The sequence below is a fragment of the Triticum dicoccoides genome, chromosome 5B (genome assembly GCF_002162155.2).
Source record: "Triticum dicoccoides isolate Atlit2015 ecotype Zavitan chromosome 5B, WEW_v2.0, whole genome shotgun sequence".
Classification (NCBI taxonomy): Eukaryota; Viridiplantae; Streptophyta; class Magnoliopsida; order Poales; family Poaceae; genus Triticum; species Triticum dicoccoides.
In genome coordinates, this window is record NC_041389.1 from 86205459 (window position 1) to 86225709 (window position 20251).

A 20251-nucleotide genomic window follows, 5' to 3' on the forward strand; every position below is an offset into this window, starting at 1 on the left:
GCGGCTGGGACACGTCGAAGCAGGAGGTGGCGACCGGTGACGCGCGCTCTGCCACTACTTGTCCTCCTGGCGAGGGGTTGAAGACAAACCTGCCCCTCGCTAGGTTGGGCTGGGCTGGCTCTGGTGGACTGGGCTGCTGGTGGGCCACCAGGTAAGGCCAGGTATGTGCTCTGTTTATTATATTTCTGTTCTGTTTTCTATTTTTTTAAATTTGTTTTGCCACTGTTTTGAATTTAAAATAATTCAAACAATGCCAAAAACTCCTCTGAATATTTTTATTTTGCTAGATGGACTTTTCCAAAAGCTCATAAAATATTTCAGGGGTATTTGAAATTATATTCTAATTATATGAATATAATTCAAATTCAAATAGCTAATGATTTAAATTCAAAGTCCCAAGATGAATTCCTTAAAAATGTTCAATATTTTGGTTGGGACCAGAACCCTTGCCAAAAATTATCAAACATTTAAGAAGAGCATTTTGGAACAATGAATGAGATTTTAGGGTTTTTGCCCTTCTTTTATTTAAGTTTTTTTGAGGCTTCCAAATTTCCCCAGTTCAAGTTCAAAAATTTAAACATGATGCAAACACTAGGCAGCACCAGAAGCTAGGGATGTGACAAGATACCTCTCCGACGATCGGAGTGACAAAACCTAATCTCGAAATACGCCAACTCAACATGTACCTTCGGAGACACCTGTAGTACTCCTTTATAATCACCCAGTTACGTTGTGACGTTTGGTAGTACCCAAAGTGTTCCTCCGGTAAACGGGGGTTGCATAATCTCATAGTTACAGGAACATGTATAAGTCATGAAGAAAGCAATAGCAACATACTAAACGATCAAGTGCTAGGCTAACGGGATGGGTCATGTCAATCACATTATTCTCCTAATGATGTGATCCCGTTAATCAAATGACAACTCTTTTGTCCATGGCTAGGAAACATAACCATCTTTGATAAACGAGCTAGTCAAGTAGAGGCATACTAGTGACGTTATGTTTGTCTATGTATTCACACATGTATCATGTTTCCTGTTAATACAATTCTAGCATGAATAATAAACATTTATCATGATATGAGGAAATAAATAATAACTTTATTATTGCCTCTAGGGCATATTTCCTTCACCATGTGGTTTGGATCAGCCTTCGTGTACCGCGTCTTCACCATGGCCCAGGCCTCCCTGGCGCCTTGACGGCAGGCCGATATCTTCCATAGATGGAAGCACTGCCGTGCTCCCTGAAGCTTCTCCGCAAGCCCTCCAAGACCCTCGGGTAGGGAGACGGACGGCCATAAGGCCTGGGCGACGCCGCTCATCACCTGCCGAACACGTTCGTGCAGTTGCAGCAGCTCAGGAAGTAGGTCACCCGTTGAACCAGGCATCTCCTCGGCAGGACGACCTGTGAGCACACCTACAGACACATTTCTGTCAATTGACTTCCTCACCAAACTCTTCTTTTCAAAAGAGTTTGCTCAAGCACTTACTATAAATGCCGCGATGAAGCCGCCGATTCTCCTTCACGGAGTCAGACAGCTGGACCCAAACATCTTTTAGTTCTTCGCCCAGCTGGGTGTTGGCATCTTGGAGTTTTGTTTCTCTCCTGCTGCACCCTCATAAGCACCTTCTCGCCAGCCTTCAGCTGGCGCAGTAGATGTTGCTTGTCCGGATCTAGTCCGGCACCATCTGCAATATTATTGTCAGACTTCTACACACGCCGCACTTCATAAACTACTTATCTTTTCGAAGTATGTATTACCAGAGGGGGTCTCTGTGGCTCCCCCTGCGGCGGCTAGTGCGGCCTCGAGTTGGGCCTTGCACCCTTGAAGCTCCTGGGACAGGTGGGTATTCTTCTCCGTAACATCCTGCATAACAAATGATCCTTAAATCAGTTATTCTAACTATTTTAAGTCTCGGGGGCTACTGGCATATATAACTATTAAAATTCCTCACCTGTATGTCTTTCACATACTGCTCCGTGGCTCTGGTTAGACCATCTTGAGCGGCACGGAGGTGCGCGTCTCCCGCATTAAAGGCATTCAACGCCTCCGGGGAGAAACACGCGTCACGAAGAACTGTCCGGCGGCGCCTATGATTCATGGCGCTCTCCACCTCAGACCTGGTGGCAGACAGCCTGTCGGCATCCTCCGTTGGAGGAGCATCCGACTCACGCCTTGTGTTCGCCTCCCCCTCCGGACCAGGCGTTGGAGCCTGGCTGGCGGAGGCTTGATTGGCAACCTCTCCGGACATAGTCCGGCGAGCGCTCTTTCTCCTGGAAAAATCATGAGCGTTAATATACCTCCCAGGAAACTTTCCTTTAAACACGGTGGTGCGTCATACCGTTGCGGCGACGTTTCAATTCACGCCGCACTCCTCTTCCGCCTGCTGGGCCGAACTGACCCTTGTTGGTCAGCCGCCGCGGGTTCGGCTTCCCGCCTTAAAGGCACCTCCTGCGGAGCACCGTTGGTATACGGTGGTCAGAAATAAGCATGTATAAGCAATGATGTCAGGACTCCGGTCACAGTTACCTGGGAAGCCGGAGATAAACCGGGGTAGTCGGCCGTAATGGCGACCAAAGCATTGCCCATGCTAAGTTGGTGGAACACCCCATCGACCAGCTCCACCTTTATGTCCAGATCCTCTTCGGAGGCCGGATCAAGGGATCGTCCCGGATCCTCGGGCTGTGGAGTCAGGCTGTGTATGCCCTCTACGTCCCGGCGCAGCTCCTGCGTCGAAATCACGAAGTGAGACACTTAACTTTGGGAATATGGATCGGATAGATAAACGTCCGCTTACCCAGCTCCGAGGGTTATTCATGGAGAATCCATTCAATGGACTCGCGCGGAGGAAGTCCTCTTTCTCCCCCTTGTACAAGCTGGACAGGATCTTCACCAGACCGGCAACAGATCCCGGCCCCTTGCGGCCATGACGGGTGGCGTCATCCTCCCCGTTGAAATCCCACATGGGGTGGCCCCTATATTGGAGCGGCTGCACCCCTCGCATGATGCACGTGGCCATGACTCCAATCATGGTCAATCCGGAATGAGCCAGTAACCTTATCCGGCCCATCAGATATTGGACGCCCCTATCATTCTCCCGTTGAGGGCTCCGCGGGCGCCAGCTCAGGCGTTTCTTCAGAGGAGCGTTGCTGAACTCCGGGAGGCCGATCCGAACTGGGTCCGGCAGTGGGGCGTCTTCCATATAAAACCATTCCGAAGCCAGTCTTCGGACGCCTTCTTCGGGGTTCCGGATAGATATCCGGTCCCTACGATGCGCCATATTTCGGCTCCGCCCACTTGATATACCGACCCCTCGTGAGAATGGGGTACGAGGCAAAACAATCTCTTCCACATCGCAAAATGGGCCTCGATGCCCAAGAACAGCTCGCAAAGGGCTACAAAGCCCGCGATGTGCAAGATGGAGGCAGGTGTAAGGTGGTGAAGCTGGAGTCCATAGAACTCCAGGAGCCCCCGGAGAAACGGATGTATGGGGAATCCGAGTCCCCTTATTAGATAAGGGACGAAGCATACCCGCTCTCCTTTGGAGGGATTGGGGACGCTCTCCGCCTGCTTCCCACCCTTGTAGGTGGCCAGTCCGGCTCGAACCGAAACCATGAAGGTTGGGGGAAGGTATCCCTCTGCTTGGAGCGTCACTAGCTCGCTGTGCGGGACTGAACATCTCCTCCAATCTCCTTGCTGAGGGCTGGGAGCGCGAGAGGAGGAGCCGCGTCAACTGTCCATGATGGAGTTGATTTTTGTCAGAGGCGCTTCGATGAGTACTCGCGGAAGGAGGATGGTGTGATTCGGATCTAGATCCTCGCCTCTCTTATAGGCAGCTTATTTGCGCAGCTAGGGGGTAAAACATAAAAATACCTGGCTTTTCGCATTCATACGACATGTGGAAGAGGGCCATTATTGGACGTGGAAGGCAAGGATCGCAACATTTATAAGGAAGCCGGACACTATTCGGCAAGCACATGGAATTTGGAGGAGAACCCGCCTTGCAAAGCCGAAGACAATATACGCGCCGGACTCATCGTCATTGAAGCCTGGTACGGGGGCTACTGAGGGAGTCCTGGACTAGGGGGTGTCCGGATAGCCGAACTATCATCATTGGCCGGACTCCAAGACTATGAAGATACAAGATTGAAGACTTCGTCCCGTGTCCGGATGGGACTTTCCTTGGCGTGGAAGGCAAGCTTGGCAATACGGATATGTAGATCTCCTACCATTGTAACCGACTCTGTGTAACCCTAGCCCTCTCCGGTGTCTATATAAACCGGAGGGTTTTAGTCCATAGGACGAACAACAATCATACCATAGGCTAGCTTCTAGGGTTTAGCCTCCTTGATCTCGTGGTAGATCCACTCTTGTACTACCCATATCATCAATATCAATCAAGCAGGAGTAGGGTTTTACCTCCATCGAGAGGGCCCGAACCTGGGTAAAAACATCGTGTCCCTTGTCTCCTGTTACCATCCGCCTAGACGCACAGTTCGGGACCCCCTACCCGAGATCCGCCGGTTTTGACACCGACAATGACGTCAAACATTTTCTGGCGCCATTGTTGGGAAGCTAAGACCCAAGTTCTTTTTTTACTAATTTGCAAGTATTATTATTTCCTTAGATGCTTATAGTGGAAGACAAGAGTTCTCCAGAAGGCAATGTTTAGCTGACTACATTAATAGATTGCTGACCGAAGTACGTCTAGAACTTATAAAAAAACTCAAAAAGTCTGTTGTTGTCGACATCAAATTTTTGTTTGGAGGAATTTCTATAAGCACAATGGTTGAAAATTCTCTAAGGGAGTATGGTGCTTCATAATGAATTGTTATTAAATCTCCTATTGTTTTACCCATGAAATATGCTAAAGTGTTTGTTGTTGATACTCATATTATTCCTAAAAAGTGTAGGATAAAGCTTTTTCAGGACACGACAATGAAGACCCCTACACACATCTTATAACCTATGGTGATCTTTGTGGCACTTCAAATTGAAGGATATATTGAAAAGGTTTCTTGTTAAAAAAATTCAGGTGGTCTTTAAAGGATAAAGCTAAAGAATGGTTTGACAAGCTCTGAGGAAGCAACCCCATAGACCTTTATTTATCAAGGATGATAACAATTTACAACTCTACAAAGATATGATAAGTAAGAAAAGAAACCTACCCAGGGAGAAGAGAAATCCAAGCTATAATCCTATCCTTGAAGCAAGCTTTAATACTATGTGCAAAAGGAGTCATGTGCCATGAAGCTAGTAAAACCACTTTAGAGAAGAACAACCGCCCAAACGCTTGCCTTACTCTGAAACAATCCGAATAAAATAATTTTCATGGTCTAATCAATCTGCAAATAAGCTCATGTCCTTTGGTTGAACTAAGTAAGAAGAATATGCGAGTCATATATTCATACGCCCGAGTTGAACAAAGCACATAATGATGACCACCTCAACAACATTCCAATGGCGACGAAGCATCATATCACTTAGTGTTTAGGTGATCACCTATGAGGAGCCATGTAAAGGCTATAATTTTCATCGTAGACCTCCTCCAAATCACCTTGTAAGCAAAGACTCACCATGATATGATGATGCATAATTGAGTAGAAGTTGGTAGAACTATAATCCATAGACTTAATTGTGCCTTTTCCAGACATCAAAACCCAAGGGATCCCAACTGAAATTTGTCAACATATTCTCAAGTGCAACAAACTCCTAGTGGGTTTGGACCGAGAGTGGTAGATGGAGAAAACCGACTAGTCATGTATTTGAAGAATCTCCTTGCCAACACCTTTGTCAGAAGTGAGATATGAAAAAGGTGCGGGTTGCGAAATTGGATAGCCTTAGAAGAATCCCCAAGAGTCCATTCATCTGCCCAAAATAAGACTGAATCGCCAGTTCTAACTCCAACCTTAGCATGAGCACTATATCTACCATTGAGCTTGATCACATTCTTCCATCAAAATGAACCACACAAGTTAGTTGCATGGGGGACCATCCGGTGATAATAAGAATTCCAAATCAAGTTCACCCATGGAATATCCCTTTTATTATGAAATGTGTGCATGTGTTTTGACATGAGCGCCTCATTTTGAATGCACAAGTTCACTATGCCTGTCCCATCTTGATATTCAGGTTTGCGCATCCTGTTGGACATTGCCCAAGACTATTTTGGGATATCTAAATTACCACGAAAGGGTCATAATTTTTCACTTCTTTCTTTCTACTTGAAGATGGCAGGAGGGATCTGAACACCGCATGAGAAATAGATCAACACTGATGATAATACAAAATTGAACATCCACAAACGACCTCCTTGAGTCAAAGAAAAGCTTATGGTTGGCCTTCTCTCCTTTCGAGACACCAAACGCACGAGATCATGAACTTGGCCTCGTTGGGGGCAAAAAGCGAACAACAATGTCCTCAACTGACATTTGACAATACAAAAAATCGAGCGAACCAAACCGCTTCATCATCAACAACATTAAACAGGAATCATAAAAGATGTGATTCACCAAGAAGCCATAGTAAAAAAATGACCAGGAATAACCTCTGGCATTTACTTGAGCTCCAGAAGCTAAGAATCCATAGTCGACAAGAGTATCTTCATTGTTGGGCACTTGCAGACCAAAAAATAAAATATAATAAAAACAAAAAGAATTGAAGCGTCTGTTATTCTGACGCAGAGCGCTAACTACAGGCGCTAAACCAGCCATTCGATACTTGACATTTCAACTTGTTCAGAGGGAAAGAAAAGGCCACGGTCGCTACCTATTTTTAATCCCTGACGTCAGGATTTGTTGCTCCAACCACCCGTCAGCAAGGAAATCAATCCCAACACCTTAGCCTAGCGCCTCGCGTTGGTCATATGCTCTAAGATAAACAATGTATCATCGGTGTAAACAATGTATCGTCGGTGTATTGGATAAGTACCCCCTCCGTAAAATAATACAAGAGTGCTTAGATCCAGAGAGGAGCACAAATATACTCCGACGTCTAAGTTCGCAGTACAGAACAACCAATTTCCTTGAAAAATACAATACCATGGAGCAACCGTGAGAACGTCAGTTTTCTCTCTCTCCAAAGTAAAGATAAAATACTTGTAAACAGATAACGGTCTGCTTCCCCCGCTCCCGCATTTTGTCGAGCACCTTGCAAGGCCGCGATGCCGCTCTTCCACCCCGCCCCATGCGCTCGCCCCGCCGCCGGGCGCGCCGCGTCCCGCTTTTCCGGGGCGGTGGTCGCCGCCAGCGGCGCCGGAGGAGCGCGTCCTCCGAAGGCGCCCCCGCGGCGCCCGCGCGGCAAGCCCCGGTTCTCGCGGCAGTCGGCCATCAAGAAGAGCTTCCAGCAGGAGCAGGTGGTCTTCTCCACCCCCGTGCCCGCCGACCCCACCGTCGCCATCATCGGAGGCGGAGCCTCTGGCCTCGCCTGCGCGTCCGCCCTCGCCGCCCGCGGCGTCCGCGCCGTCGTATTCGACACGGTTTGTCCCTTCACCCTCACGCCTTCCCTCGCTCCGCGCCCTACCACACGCGCGAGCCTCACTCCCTTACTCGCCGCCGCTGGCGCAGGGTATGCACGGCTTAGGTGGCAGGATGGCGACCAGGATGGTCGACGACGGGCGGCGGCTGGTGTTCGACCACGCGGCACAGTTCTTCACCGCGAGCGACCAGAGGTTCCAGGAGCTGGTCGATGAGTGGGTCGAGAAAGGGTTGGCCCGCGAATGGAGGGGCTCGATCGGTGAGCTCGAGGCAGGTGGCCATTTCACAGCTATACCTTCCTCGACGCCGAGGTATATCGGCGTGAGAGGAATGCGCCCGCTTGCCGACGCAATGCTGCCCGAGGTATAATCAGGTCGACATCTTGTGGATGCATGCTCCGCGTAGTACCAAGTTAGCTATAGCTTTCTTCACTACAGCATCACATTATCATATCCTACTGTAGAGCGTAGTGACTAAATTTTAGTACGATTTGTTCGTTGGAGTTTAGTCCATCAGTCACTTATACGGACTTACCGAACTTCTGATCACTTTCATGGCTGTTCATTTGGTTGCTGAGCCGCATATCAACCTGTGCAGAATGACCTGATTAAAGTTGTAAGGCCTTCCTGGATAAGCAAGCTTGAGCCGTTCAACGGCCTGTGGCGCTTGTTTGAGAATGAGAAGCCCCAGGGTCAATATGATGCCGTTGTAATAGCACACAATGGTCAGTGCAAATTTCGTTTCAATATTGTTTCTCTTTATTGCCAGTTTCTTTAAGTTTATAACTTTAGGAGTTCAAACTTCAGTGTTTTCCAATCTGCTCCACATGTGACAGGCTGCCAGCTCTAAAAAAAATTAAACCCAAGTGTCTCGAGAGAGGATTTTGTCCACCTGGTTACGCGTGCACCCTGTTTCTTGGAATAATTAAACCATATATGCGTACATTTTTAAAATCGCTGCAAAAAATTGTGGATACATATTGTTGGATGCAGTGTGAGCATGCAAAATTTGAGGCAAAAATATACTATATATTTGTGTACTGTAAGAACAAAAGTAGGGAAGAGTTTCTAAAACAGACTGCGTAAATGTACCATTTTTCTTTCATGGAGCACACAATTAAATATTTTGTTCAAAATTTTGCTGGTTCACAAGTCATTGGATAATTCACATTGACAAATCATTTCAGAATTTTTCAAAACCTGAAAATGAGAAAACTCAGCCAGGGGCACATGTACCTCGGTGCACCCTACTAATTTCCCAAATGTCCCACATTATGAAGTAAAGTTACACAAAAGTCCAAAAATTACTGCCTAGATAACTTGAGGTACCATTTTTTATCGGAAATGTTAACGCCCACACGTGTGGGCGTTTGCAGATCGCCCACACGCCTCCACCACCACTCATTTTGCCACGTATGAATACATGACATCAGCAGAAATCTTTTTGGTTTTTGGCTTAAAAATGTTTTATCTCCTAAATAAAAAAGCGAACTAAAAATCCGTTTTCACCATTAAATCCGCCTCGACGAGATCTTCAAAACTAGACCCCATGTTGATATGTTTCGACGAAATTTTTTTTTGCCCAGAAGTTGCCATGATGTTTACACTATAGTTGCCATAGTGCTTAAACTAAAGTTGCCATGTGGCAATTTTAATTTGTAGATCGTGGCAATTTTAGTTTTTTTATGATGGCAATTCCAGTACTTTGACCATGAAAATATTTTTTTTATTGAACCATTGCAATTTTAAGTGCATGTATCGTGGCAATTTTAGTTTATGGTGCATGGCAAGTCTAGTTTCTTAATTCTTTGGTTTATAATATGTTAAAATTGCTTTTAAATATAAAAGAAAATAGTTGAAACATATCATGGCAACTTCAGTGTAAACATCATGGCAATTCATATGTAATAGACATGGCAACTTTTAATCCAATTTTTTTTTCATCAAAACAAATCAACATGGGATCTAGTTTCGAAGCTCTCATCGCGAGGGATTTAATGGTGAAAACGGATTTTCAATCGGATTTTTCGTTTAAGAGATAAAACATTTAAAAACTGAAAATCCAAAAAGATTCCTGCCTGCATGCATGCGATGACGTGGCAATTTGTTTACATTAGAGACGTGTGGTGCGTCTCCCTTCCTGTCACACGTGTGGCAGTTAGCGCGACCCTTTTTTATATTGGAAATGGCAATTCTGAAACCAAATTGTGGTTCAATGGAATTCCATTGAGAAATTAATTTACAGATTTCCTTCTGGTATTGAGCTGGATGGTTTTGGCACATTTTGGTGTTCCATTGGTGTATGAACCAAAACAGAAATATAAACATGCGATAAGATAAATTACCATGAGCACTGAATGGATGCCATAATTTGTGGAAGTAGGCCATGGTTATGAACCATAGACCATAGACAGATTCTTTTATGCAATACCCTCATTACAGTTCATGGATCTCATTTAGTTTCTTCGTACAAGAAGCACATCATGCTCTGACTTTTCTCCAAGACAACCATATATATGTGTCCCCTGGTTAATCCTTTTTAACTCATTGATCAGGGAAATGTGCAAACCGTCTGCTTTCTACGTCAGGTCTACCCCAACTGACAAGGCAAATGAAGGTTTAAATTGAACCAAAATTTGAAGTCATGAGACGATGACAGCTATCCTCTCTTCCAAGTACTAAATTTTATGCCCTCTATATTCAGAGACTGGAGTTGAGTTCTGTCTGGGCACTACTTGCGGCATTTGATGATCCTCTTCCAATCCCACAAGATAACTCTTATGGCACATTTGAAGGAGCATTTGTGAGAGATATTGATTCTCTCTCTTGGATGGCCAACAATACTCGGAAGCTTTTCCCTTTGGAGACAAACAGACCCGAGTGCTGGACATTTTTCAGCACTGCTTCTTATGGAAAGAAAAACAAAGTTCCACAGGTGGCTTTTTCTTAATGAAATTTGATACTTTTTGGTTGTATATCATTTGGTTGCACTACTCCCTGTTATGGTGAATTAAGCTAAGGTGAAATTTCCAAAATAAAAACCCATCATTTTTAGTGGAATTCTCTAATGTATTTAACCATCAAATTATAGGAAAATATCCCAAATGCCACTGCAGAAAAAGTGAAACGAGACATGCTTGGGGGAGTTGAACTTGCTCTGGGGCTCTCGACAGGATCTCTTCAGCGACCATTTTACACAAGAGTACAGTTGTGGTATGAGAATGCACACATTGGACTTCCATACCTGTTACTATTTCATCAACACATGATGATGATATTCATTCCGGCAAACACAGGGGTGCAGCTTTACCGATGAACACTCCAGGAGTACCATGCATATTTGATCCCCAGGGTCGAGCAGGCATTTGTGGTGACTGGCTCACGGGTTCAAGTATAGAAGCAGCAGTATTGAGCGGAATGTCTCTTGGAGATCATGTAAGTTCTGCCATCCTTCGCTCTATCTTCACTCCACATCATATCTCATATTTTTCTCATTTAACAAACTAGCTCTAAGCTATACGAGTCTGGTCGGTTTAACACCAAATTTGTTAATGCAGGTCGCTGACTACTTTGCGAGCGGTGGGGAACGGCCTGAGGAGTTTGCGATTGGTCTGGATGACAGCCTAAACCGAGTAGAAGGTCATGACATCGGGCAGTTCCCAGGTTTGGACCCCCAGAAGCCACAGGTAGCTGAACCTCAGCTGGCACCGAGCATATGAACTGTCTTTGCCTGATCCTGCACTGATCATTGCTGTAGCATTGTAAATGATGAGCAGATTGTTTTCTCGCAAGGGATTCGTGTGCTGTAGCCTGCAGAATGTAAAATATGTACTATGTATGTAGAAATTTTGTCGTAAGCTGATGCCCCTGTATGTTTTTTCCTTTTGCGGGTCACCACTATATGTTGTTCTTAGAGATTTCTTCTGAAACGTTAAGAGCATCTCTAGCAGATGCCGCAAACCGTGGTACCGTAAATTTCGTTTACGCATACTGTAAACCGAATTTGTGGTACCGCGAATGGCACGAAAGATCAGATCCGGGAAACTCATACCACATAATTTAAACTACTAATTCGCGGTACATACATTACATACATTGATAGAATTCAACAGAGTTCATATGACAAACTTAAAACATACCAGCTTATAAAAACCTAAATCTATTCATCATCATCACCGTCCTTCTTGATGTGGAGATGGTACTCCATCAATGAGTTGGAGAGGACGAATGCTAGGTCGTTCTCCTTCGCCGGCGCCACAGTGCCTTCTTCTCCGGTGGCGGTTGCCTCCTTCGCCTCGTACCACGTGTGCTCTGCCTCTCGGAGGCGCTTGAGCGCGGGCTAGAAGATCTTGTCGAGCCAGTCGAAGTTGCGCCATGCCTGCCGGCCACCGCCGCGAGAGAGCGCGTCGCACTCCCGCGCCTGCACCTTGCCCACTCCTCCATCGGCGGGCGGAAGGAGGTGCTCCCGGCTTCGTCGTCATTGCGACGCTTGCGCGGCGGCGAGCCGTCGTGGCCCTCTCGGCCACCCCTCCCATGACCAGCGCTCGACATCAGGGGGCGAAGCTTTGGCTGCCTGCGCACGCGACAAACTGTTGCCTGAGGAAGGAGGATTTCTCGTCGGAGGGAATGATTTGCGGCGGAGGGGGGAAAGGGGAAGTGAAGGATGCGAACCCTAAAACGCGGCGGGGCACCCGTGAATTTACGGGCCGGGCCGTTTTTAGTTGGGCATGCTTTTTCACGCGAACTGTAATTCGGCTAGAATTTAATGCGCCGGCGAACTTATGCGGGATCTGCTAGAATTTAACGCGCCGGCGAACTTATACCGGATCTGCTAGAGATGCTCTGGCTGAAGCCAAACTGTAGCTGGGAACTTTTCTAAAGCGTTAATTGTAGAATACAAAAATTGTAGCCATGAACGAGACGGGCCGTAGGATCTAACTGAAGCCAAACGCTAACTGAACATTTTGACACTTGGTCAGATAGGGTTGAGGTCTGAAACCTGCTCGTCCCGCCGCCGAGCAAGCCAGCGCCAGCGAGCGAGGTTCTCCCGCCAACCACGCGCCCGTGCTCCTCCCGCCACGCGCTCTCCTCCCCACCGGTGGAGTCATTCGAGACGGAAAACATCGGCTGCCGGCCTCCCACTTCTTCACAACCCCGCCCAAAGACCTAGGTCTCAGCACCCACCAGCCACGCCGCCCCGGAGCAGATCCGCTCCGGCCATCCCCTTGCCCCACCGGCCTCAACAACCTTCCGCCGGAGCCGCCTCATACGCCCACGGGCATCCGGCGCCGAGGCCGCGCCCGCCGGTTTGTGGCCCAAAGCAGTTCATTCTCCAAAAGAATTGGGGGCTTCAACTGGATTGGACTGAACCCCCATGCCCCCTGCATCCATGGTTCTTCCTCATCAACCCGCAGGGTACCTGGAGACCCCTGCCACCGAAAGCTTCATACACAAGCTTCAGCTCAGCGTCTCCAAGGGTCTTCCTCACGCGGCGCCGGCGCCGGCCTCGAGGACGGACGAGCATGAGCTGGTAAGGGTTTCCTTCTGCGGGTTGGTGCACTACTTCTTCAGGTTCATGCCTGTGTACTGGGATTTGAGGACTGTACTGCCGTCCATCATTTTGCAGGTCAAAAGTGTCTTCCAAGTGCTCCAGGGTTTCGACACGCACTTGCTCTACTGGGACAAGAATGTGCCGGCGTACTGCAAGAAACCGGGGACGTATGTGTCGCATCTGTCGCGGGCAAGCCTTGGCTCCGTGCTCAAGCCCTTTCTGTTCGCCGCGACATGCTTGAAGCGAGTGGAGCTCTTTGTTGGGAAGGTTAGGTCGTGCGGTCGTGGGACTCCGACATTGAGTGCGTTTGCTAGTGCGGTCGATTCATGGCTTATGGTGAGATCGCAGTTCAGGCCTTGTGTGTATTTCTCATGTAGTGTGAGCAGATGATTTTTTTTTGGCTGATTTCCATGTTCTAATGTCTGTCTTCATTTTGACGCCAGAGGCTCCGGGAAGCAGCTCTGAAGGAGGAAGAGAAGTCGTTTGTTTCTGTTGATCGGACTGTGACTCTTCTGGCTTTAACTGATTCTATGTCAAGGTATACTTCAGTATGATTCCTTGACGTTTTCTTCCTCCAATTTGCAGTTCATTTGTATATGTGCGATGCAGGCTTGTGCTTATTATGTCTTGTCAAGGACCTCAATGTTTTGTGTTCTACTAATGTATATCTTCACCTTTGGTAGTTACAGAGGTAGTATATTTTAGGGAAATTAGCGACCGTGTCTAAAATGTGATGGCAAGGAGCTGCCTACCTTTTCTCTGTTTCCTATTTGGTTAGTTCTTCAAGGGCAAAAATGAGTAGAAATGACAACTCATATTTTGAGTAGCAGTGCTGGTGTTTTCATGTTAATTTAGCATTTTACATTCTAACCTAAATGTGTAGCCATTACTCACCAATGCTGTAAAATTCCTTGCAGTTTATGTTTGGGAGCAGAACATCTGTATCAAGTTGTGCATGGAGCTCTGCCAGACGGCTTTTGGGGTTCTGGAGCAAACATTGCATCTAGTGAAGTGGCAGTCCATGTTGTGAACCATATTTTAAAAAAGTTAAATGAAGTCTGTCTTGTGGAAGATGGCGAGGTTGCAACAGGGCCTAATTGTGCGAAATCTATCTGTTTATGCTTCTTTTCACAATGTCCACTAACCTTCATTCAAATCTATCTAAATTGCAGGGTGAGCCATATCATATGCTGCTAGTGATATTTGCTGGAAGCTTGTTACCTTATCTTCAGTGCCTTGATTCCTGGCTTTATGATGGTATTCTTGATGACCCTTATGAAGAGGTATTGAAGGAACATCTTTTGTAACTGATTTTGATAGATGATTTATAACATTATTTTTTTCTCAAATATGTCTATTTGTCAAACACTGAAACACTACCATAAGGTCCTTGCATTCCTAAATCTAGAGCTTAAACTGGAGAGTATCATTCTTAATTTGTTATATTGTGTGAACCTTGTAGACTTCTGCAAAGACATAAGTAATTATTTGTTTCCTCATATATTTCTGTGGACTGTCTAGGTTCCTGACCCCATACTGTAGGTTTTACCTTTATATATCCTTGAGCATAGGCCTGTTCAAAAATGGTTTTAGGTGAAACTGTCTAAACTGGTAGGAATTAGCCTAGCTCAGTTTCCTTCTTTGATTGTAAACTGAGCTAGTACAGTTTTCATGGTTTCAACTGAAGCCATTTTTTAACACGCTTACTTACGCACATTCTAAGCCAATGTCTCTAGTATAATATGAGGTTATTAGTCTTTGTTGTCTGAAATGTTACTTTTTCTTGGCCCGATACTTAAGTTCTGTAAGTCCTGTAGTGCTTTTAAAAATGACTGCTGGAAGGTTACTAACTTACTTTGTGATATTACAAAGTTAAACATTACACTGATTGTACCAGCTTATTATAACGCTGTAGGAATTTGATAAAGGATTTTCCATTTCTGCGTTGCTGGTTGAACTTTAAGCATTTTCTGTTTTCATTTGTGATGTAGATGTTCTTTTATGCAAATAATGCAGTTACGATAGATCAACCGGCCTTTTGGGAAATGAGCTATATGCTCAGAGTAAGAGGATCACGATCTGATAATTCATCAACTCTAACTGATAGTGAGTCTATCAGGACAAAGGAATCAAGCAAACAGGAACCAAGTAACACAGGAGCTTGCTTGAAAGCCACTAATCAAGGTTACGTGGATATACTGTGCCCGGTGTTCTTGAAGGATATCGCAAGGGCCATTGTATCTGCTGGAAAATCATTTCAGCTTGTTCAGCATGCTCAAAGCACACACCATACTCGAACTAGTGTCACAAATGGTTTTGACATCGATCAGCGTTCCAATCACATTAGTCGACAAAATTGGCCAGACATATTAAGCTCTGAAATCCAAAATGGGCATCTAAGATGTGAAGGTGCTCTTACTAATTCTACAGGTCAGTTTGGACATGATGCTCGCGAAATGGGGGTGTTAACTTTGTCTGAGATTTTCTTGATATGCTTATCTGGTCTGTTGGAAAATGGTGATCATGTTTATGAATACTTAAGAGAGCTGCGTACTGGTAGTGCTCCAGATATCCAAGCTTTTCTGGAATGTAAGAGTGAGGAGGCATGTGCAGAAAATAACTCCGAAAAGACTTGGTTAAAGCTCCTAAGAGATGCTATCTCAGGAAGAAAATATGATGATATGGAGAAAACCTTGTCCAAAGATGCTGTTACGAGGGATCCAATATCTGTTCAGGGATACCTGCAAGGTGTATATTCCAATGCAGTAGAAATGCCTTTCAGTCCATGTTGCTATGAAAATCCAGCCATCACTGCTTGCGGAAATGTACTGCAGAGGAATCCAAATTCTTGGAGTGATTTGAATATCTCTACAAGTTTTGACCTTCCTCCGTTGAATGATGATAACATGCGGAGAGCTATATTTGGCGATCTCCAATCTGCTGGAACTAGCACCTGTGGCGATACACAACCTACATCATCTTTTCCCAGACTAGATGGAACTGATTTTAAATTTGGTTTCCGGTTTGATGATTTGGAATATGTTCGCCAAGAGGATGATAGAAGGACCCTCGAGGAACTTTATGCATTTCCGACTCTTCTTCCTTGTGCAAATGTAAGAGTTGCTTCTGAAGTATTCTTTGTGTTCTTCATGTTTTCTCATTAGCTATAAACCTATAACCTCATTGCCCTTCAGGAAAATGCCCCATTGTCGGAGATTTTACCTTTGCAGAAAGATAGTACACTTGCATCAAGAGTTCTGAAGTTTATTCAGAGCATGAGTTTGAAAGACCCTCTGCATCCAGTGGGTATTATCCAAGAATGCCTGTCTAAATGTATAAAGAAACAGGTCTGATCAATAGTTATACTCACATGCCATTTCTTGTTAGTCCATCTGTATAATTGTTTTGTGCTTTCTTCCTCTTCGTTAGGTGGATCACATCGGCAAGCAAATCCTGTGCAAGCTAATGGGTGAATGGAGATTAATGGATGAACTGCTTGTATTACGAGCTATCTATTTGCTAGGATCAGGTGTGCCATCCAGTGGATTTAACCTTTTGCTGTGTTTTCCCCGACACAAACTTTCCATTGCACAGAAGAGTAGTTTTCACTTGAGAAATAAATATTCTTTTGACAACGAGTAAACATATAAATATGTTTCAAATGATCCAACTTGAATTTTCAGGTGACATGCTGCAGCAGTTTCTGATAACAATTTTTGATAAGCTCGATAAAGGAAATTCCTGGGATGATGATTTTGAGTTGAATACTTTGTTGCAGGTGATTACTTTTCAAATCTACTTTGTGATTGATATCTATGTCCATCATTACTCTTACGTTAATCCTTGACTTGCAGGAATCCATAAGATATTCAGCTGATAAAATGCTCCTAACTGCTCCAGATTCGTTGGTTGTTTCATTAGCAAAGCATGACACACGATATGATGAGGAAAGTGCACCAACTTCCAGAAAAGGTCGTGCACAGGGTTTCGGCATTGATGCACTTGATGGCCTTAACTTCACGTATAAGGTATTTTCCAAATAACTACAAGGATGATCTGTGTTATTTGCTGTGTGTGACAGTTTTCATGTATTTTGGTGGTGGCAGGTGTCTTGGCCCCTTGATCTAATTGCCAATACACAGGCTCTGAAGAAGTATAATAAGGTAATTGCTTTAACACTGAAGTATATAACAGGGCAGCGTGTATATGATGGCTTTGGTCATTTTGCTGGACCAGGTCATGGGATTCTTACTGAAAGTCAAGCGTGCAAAGTTTGTTTTGGACGAAACTCGAAAGTGGATGTGGAAGGTACGCTGGCATCAAATCATCTTGAGCTACTTATTTTTTGTAATTCCTATAGTGTTTAGTGTTGGATAGTTGGATCTGCTCTATCTTGCAAGCTTCATTCTGATGTATCAACCGTTTTTCCTTTGGCAGGGCAGAGGCAGCACGGCACATAATTTTAAACAACACTTAATAGTAGGGCAGAAGCTCCTGCATTTTGTCGATGCATTTCATCAATATGTCATGGATCGAGTGAGTTGAGACGGGTTTGACTCATTTCATTATAAGAAACTATGACTGTCTTGACTTGAACTCATTTCTTTTTGAGCAGGTGTATCATAGTGCCTGGACTGAGCTTTGTGATGGCATGGCATCCGCTACTACATTGGACGAAGTCATGGAAGTTCATGAGGCATATCTTTCTTCTATTCAGAGACAATGCTTTGTGGCCTCGGATAAGTTGGTGAGAACATGTCATTCTTACAAAAAGCAAAGACAGTCTCGAAGTTCTGAACTATTGCTAAGACTGTTCATTTTCCGAGTGTTTTCAGTGGGCTCTGATTGCCAGTCGAGTCAAGACTATACTAGGATTGGCGCTAGACTTCCACAATGTGGAGCAAACTCTTGGCACCGGTGGGACTGCCGCATCTGTTAGGGCAAGATGCGAGATGGAGTTGGATCGTATCGAGAAGCAATTTGACGAGTGCGTCGTGTTCCTCTTGAGGGTATGCTTCTACCTACTTCAGCAAAACAATATGATCTCTTATGTTGTCCAAAATGTACGTGTCAGTAGATTTACTGCTGAAATCCCTCTGCAGATCCTATCTTTCAAGCTCAACGTGGGCCACTTTCCCCATCTCGCGGATTTGGTCACGAGGATCAACTACAACCACTATTACATGTCTGACACTGGAAGCTTCACTGCGATCCCTGGGTCCCGCCCTCGGCAGCAGCCTTGATAGGGTTGTAGGAGCTTTTCACCTCCATTTGTGGGGGAGTGTACATAAACCTGAGGCGTCCAGGTGGCACGAAGCAGTTCCTGAATTCCTTGGGTTTTACTGTACATAATTCTGAGGATGCAACATCTTTTGACGGCATTCTGAGGATGCTGCTTCCTTTTCCCAGGTTGCAATGTACTCCGATATGTTGAAGAGATTGGGTTCCTCTTGTGTCAGGACAAAGTTGCGATATGTGTGCTAATTTTTTCGAATGGATTGATCATCCTTCCAGGTCCCATATACCAAAATAAAAGGGGCAAACCATGAAGTGCACATACCAAATCTTTTGAGTTTTTGGGTGTAGCTTATCTACTTTAGTGAATCTTAATCTGAATCTTTTTTACACTAAAGATGATGGAGTTTTCTAGGAGCTTGCAAAAAGTTGTGCCGAGATGACTTAGGAAAGAGCTCTGTAAAAAAAAATCGGAGCTCTCACCATGAACATACTTCTGCATTACTCCCGGAAGTAACCAGCAATCAATATAGAGAAGCAAAACCCCTGGAAGCTCAAAGCACAACATGACCCACCAACATAACCCCTGGAAGCAAGCAGAGTATTTTTTTTTGCGAGGTAAAAAATGTTTCAGTTTCAAATTGCAATCCTACTAGACTGGCACCCATCCATGTCCTCCCGTGTAAGCTCCATCTTAGGCATATATATCTTGACACTCTTCTCAAGTTGTCTTCCACTTTGGTCTTTCTGAAAAAGCGCCCAGATATCAACAGTGTTACTAGTGACCTAAAATGTCTTACATTTGTTTACAGAGGGAGTACATCTTTTGTTTTTGAAAACTTGTCCAATACAGAGCACCGTCTCATGTGGATCCGATGAAAAAGAAGATATATACCCAACTGGCAAACACATCACTAGCTCTATAAGGTTGATCGAGCAAGACCAAAAGCACCGAATACCATCAACCCTACAATTTTGGTTAAAGAGGAGCCAAAATCTAGCACATATGTTTCATTTTCTGAGAATAGAAAGCCACGACGGCGAAGGTCTACTGGACTATTCCCTAATGAGACGATTAAATTGGAACTCACTTTATACAAAAGAGAGAGATACAACGAGCAAAGTAAGATAGAGGCGACCAAGATGGTAAGTGGAGCGCCCCCAACAACCATAGAATGGTCGGTAGTAGTTACATATCAATATTAATCAGCTGTATTAATTCTGCAATATCGTCCTTGGGGACAAAAATTAAATTAATCTCTCAAGATATTCCAAATTAGTTTCTTGCTTGTTCGGACCAGGACCGTCCCAGTAATCATTAGCTATTATGTTTTGCAAAATCTTTTGTATTTGTATTACAATATGTTAGTAATTCATTGGGATGTTGATATTTTTGTGGGGCAGGATGCATGGATCAAATTTTGAATTATTATGTAGGCATGCATCAAACATAGGGTGCCACTAACCAGTAAACCACACAGATGCAATACAAAGCCATGTCATTATTTCTATTAGGTTAGCCAAGCAAGACCGAAAGCACCGAGTTCCATCAACCATACAAATTTGGCTAAAAAAAGCCAAAATAGTACCTGCAATTAGTTTTAAAGGAAGGTAGTCGTCACGATGAAGATCTATTCTCAAACGAGACAATCAAAGTAGTTTTAAAGGAAGGTAGTCGTCACGAGAAGGTCTATTCACAAATGTGACAATCAATTCGGAACTCACTCTATATACAAAAGTTGAGAGATATGGCAAGCAAAGTAATGTCGACTTGACCGTCCCCAACAACTAGTGGATGGATGTGATTGTAGCAGTATTAACCGTGCCACTAGTATTAATTGTGTAATATCATTTCTCAAGGATACAAACTAAATGAATTGTCTCAATATATTCCAAATATTTGCATACTTGTTTGATCCCGGCCCCGCTCACCTGCTGGGCTCCCTGTAGGAATTATGATCTAGGGCCAATAGTAGACCGCCACATGTCT

At 44.8% G+C, this 20251-nt stretch overlaps 2 protein-coding genes across 3 annotated transcripts; both read left to right on the forward strand.

Annotated features, from left to right (window-relative positions):
* Positions 1-7148: 7148 nt before the first annotated feature.
* LOC119307524 (renalase-like) lies at positions 7149-11357 on the forward strand. The gene is made up of 8 exons (XM_037583602.1): positions 7149-7478; positions 7567-7839; positions 8074-8200; positions 10031-10092; positions 10180-10410; positions 10567-10688; positions 10772-10910; positions 11033-11357. Exons 1-8 carry the CDS (start codon positions 7164-7166, stop codon positions 11192-11194), a joined length of 1431 nt encoding a protein of 476 aa, XP_037439499.1. The 5' UTR covers positions 7149-7163; the 3' UTR covers positions 11195-11357.
* A 1079-nt stretch (positions 11358-12436) lies between these two features.
* Positions 12437-18581, forward strand: LOC119307525 (gamma-tubulin complex component 5-like). Of its 2 annotated transcripts, XM_037583604.1 has the most exons (16): positions 12437-13005; positions 13102-13362; positions 13470-13564; positions 13944-14106; positions 14199-14309; positions 15018-16139; positions 16221-16373; positions 16456-16555; positions 16710-16804; positions 16881-17054; positions 17133-17189; positions 17263-17334; positions 17464-17562; positions 17642-17773; positions 17862-18035; positions 18129-18581. In XM_037583604.1, exons 1-16 carry the CDS (start codon positions 12850-12852, stop codon positions 18267-18269), a joined length of 3105 nt encoding a protein of 1034 aa, XP_037439501.1. In that variant the 5' UTR covers positions 12437-12849; the 3' UTR covers positions 18270-18581. The 2 variants fall into 2 exon arrangements, with proteins under 2 accessions (XP_037439501.1, XP_037439500.1); XM_037583603.1 differs by having other exon boundaries at positions 17862-18581.
* Positions 18582-20251: the final 1670 nt, after the last annotated feature.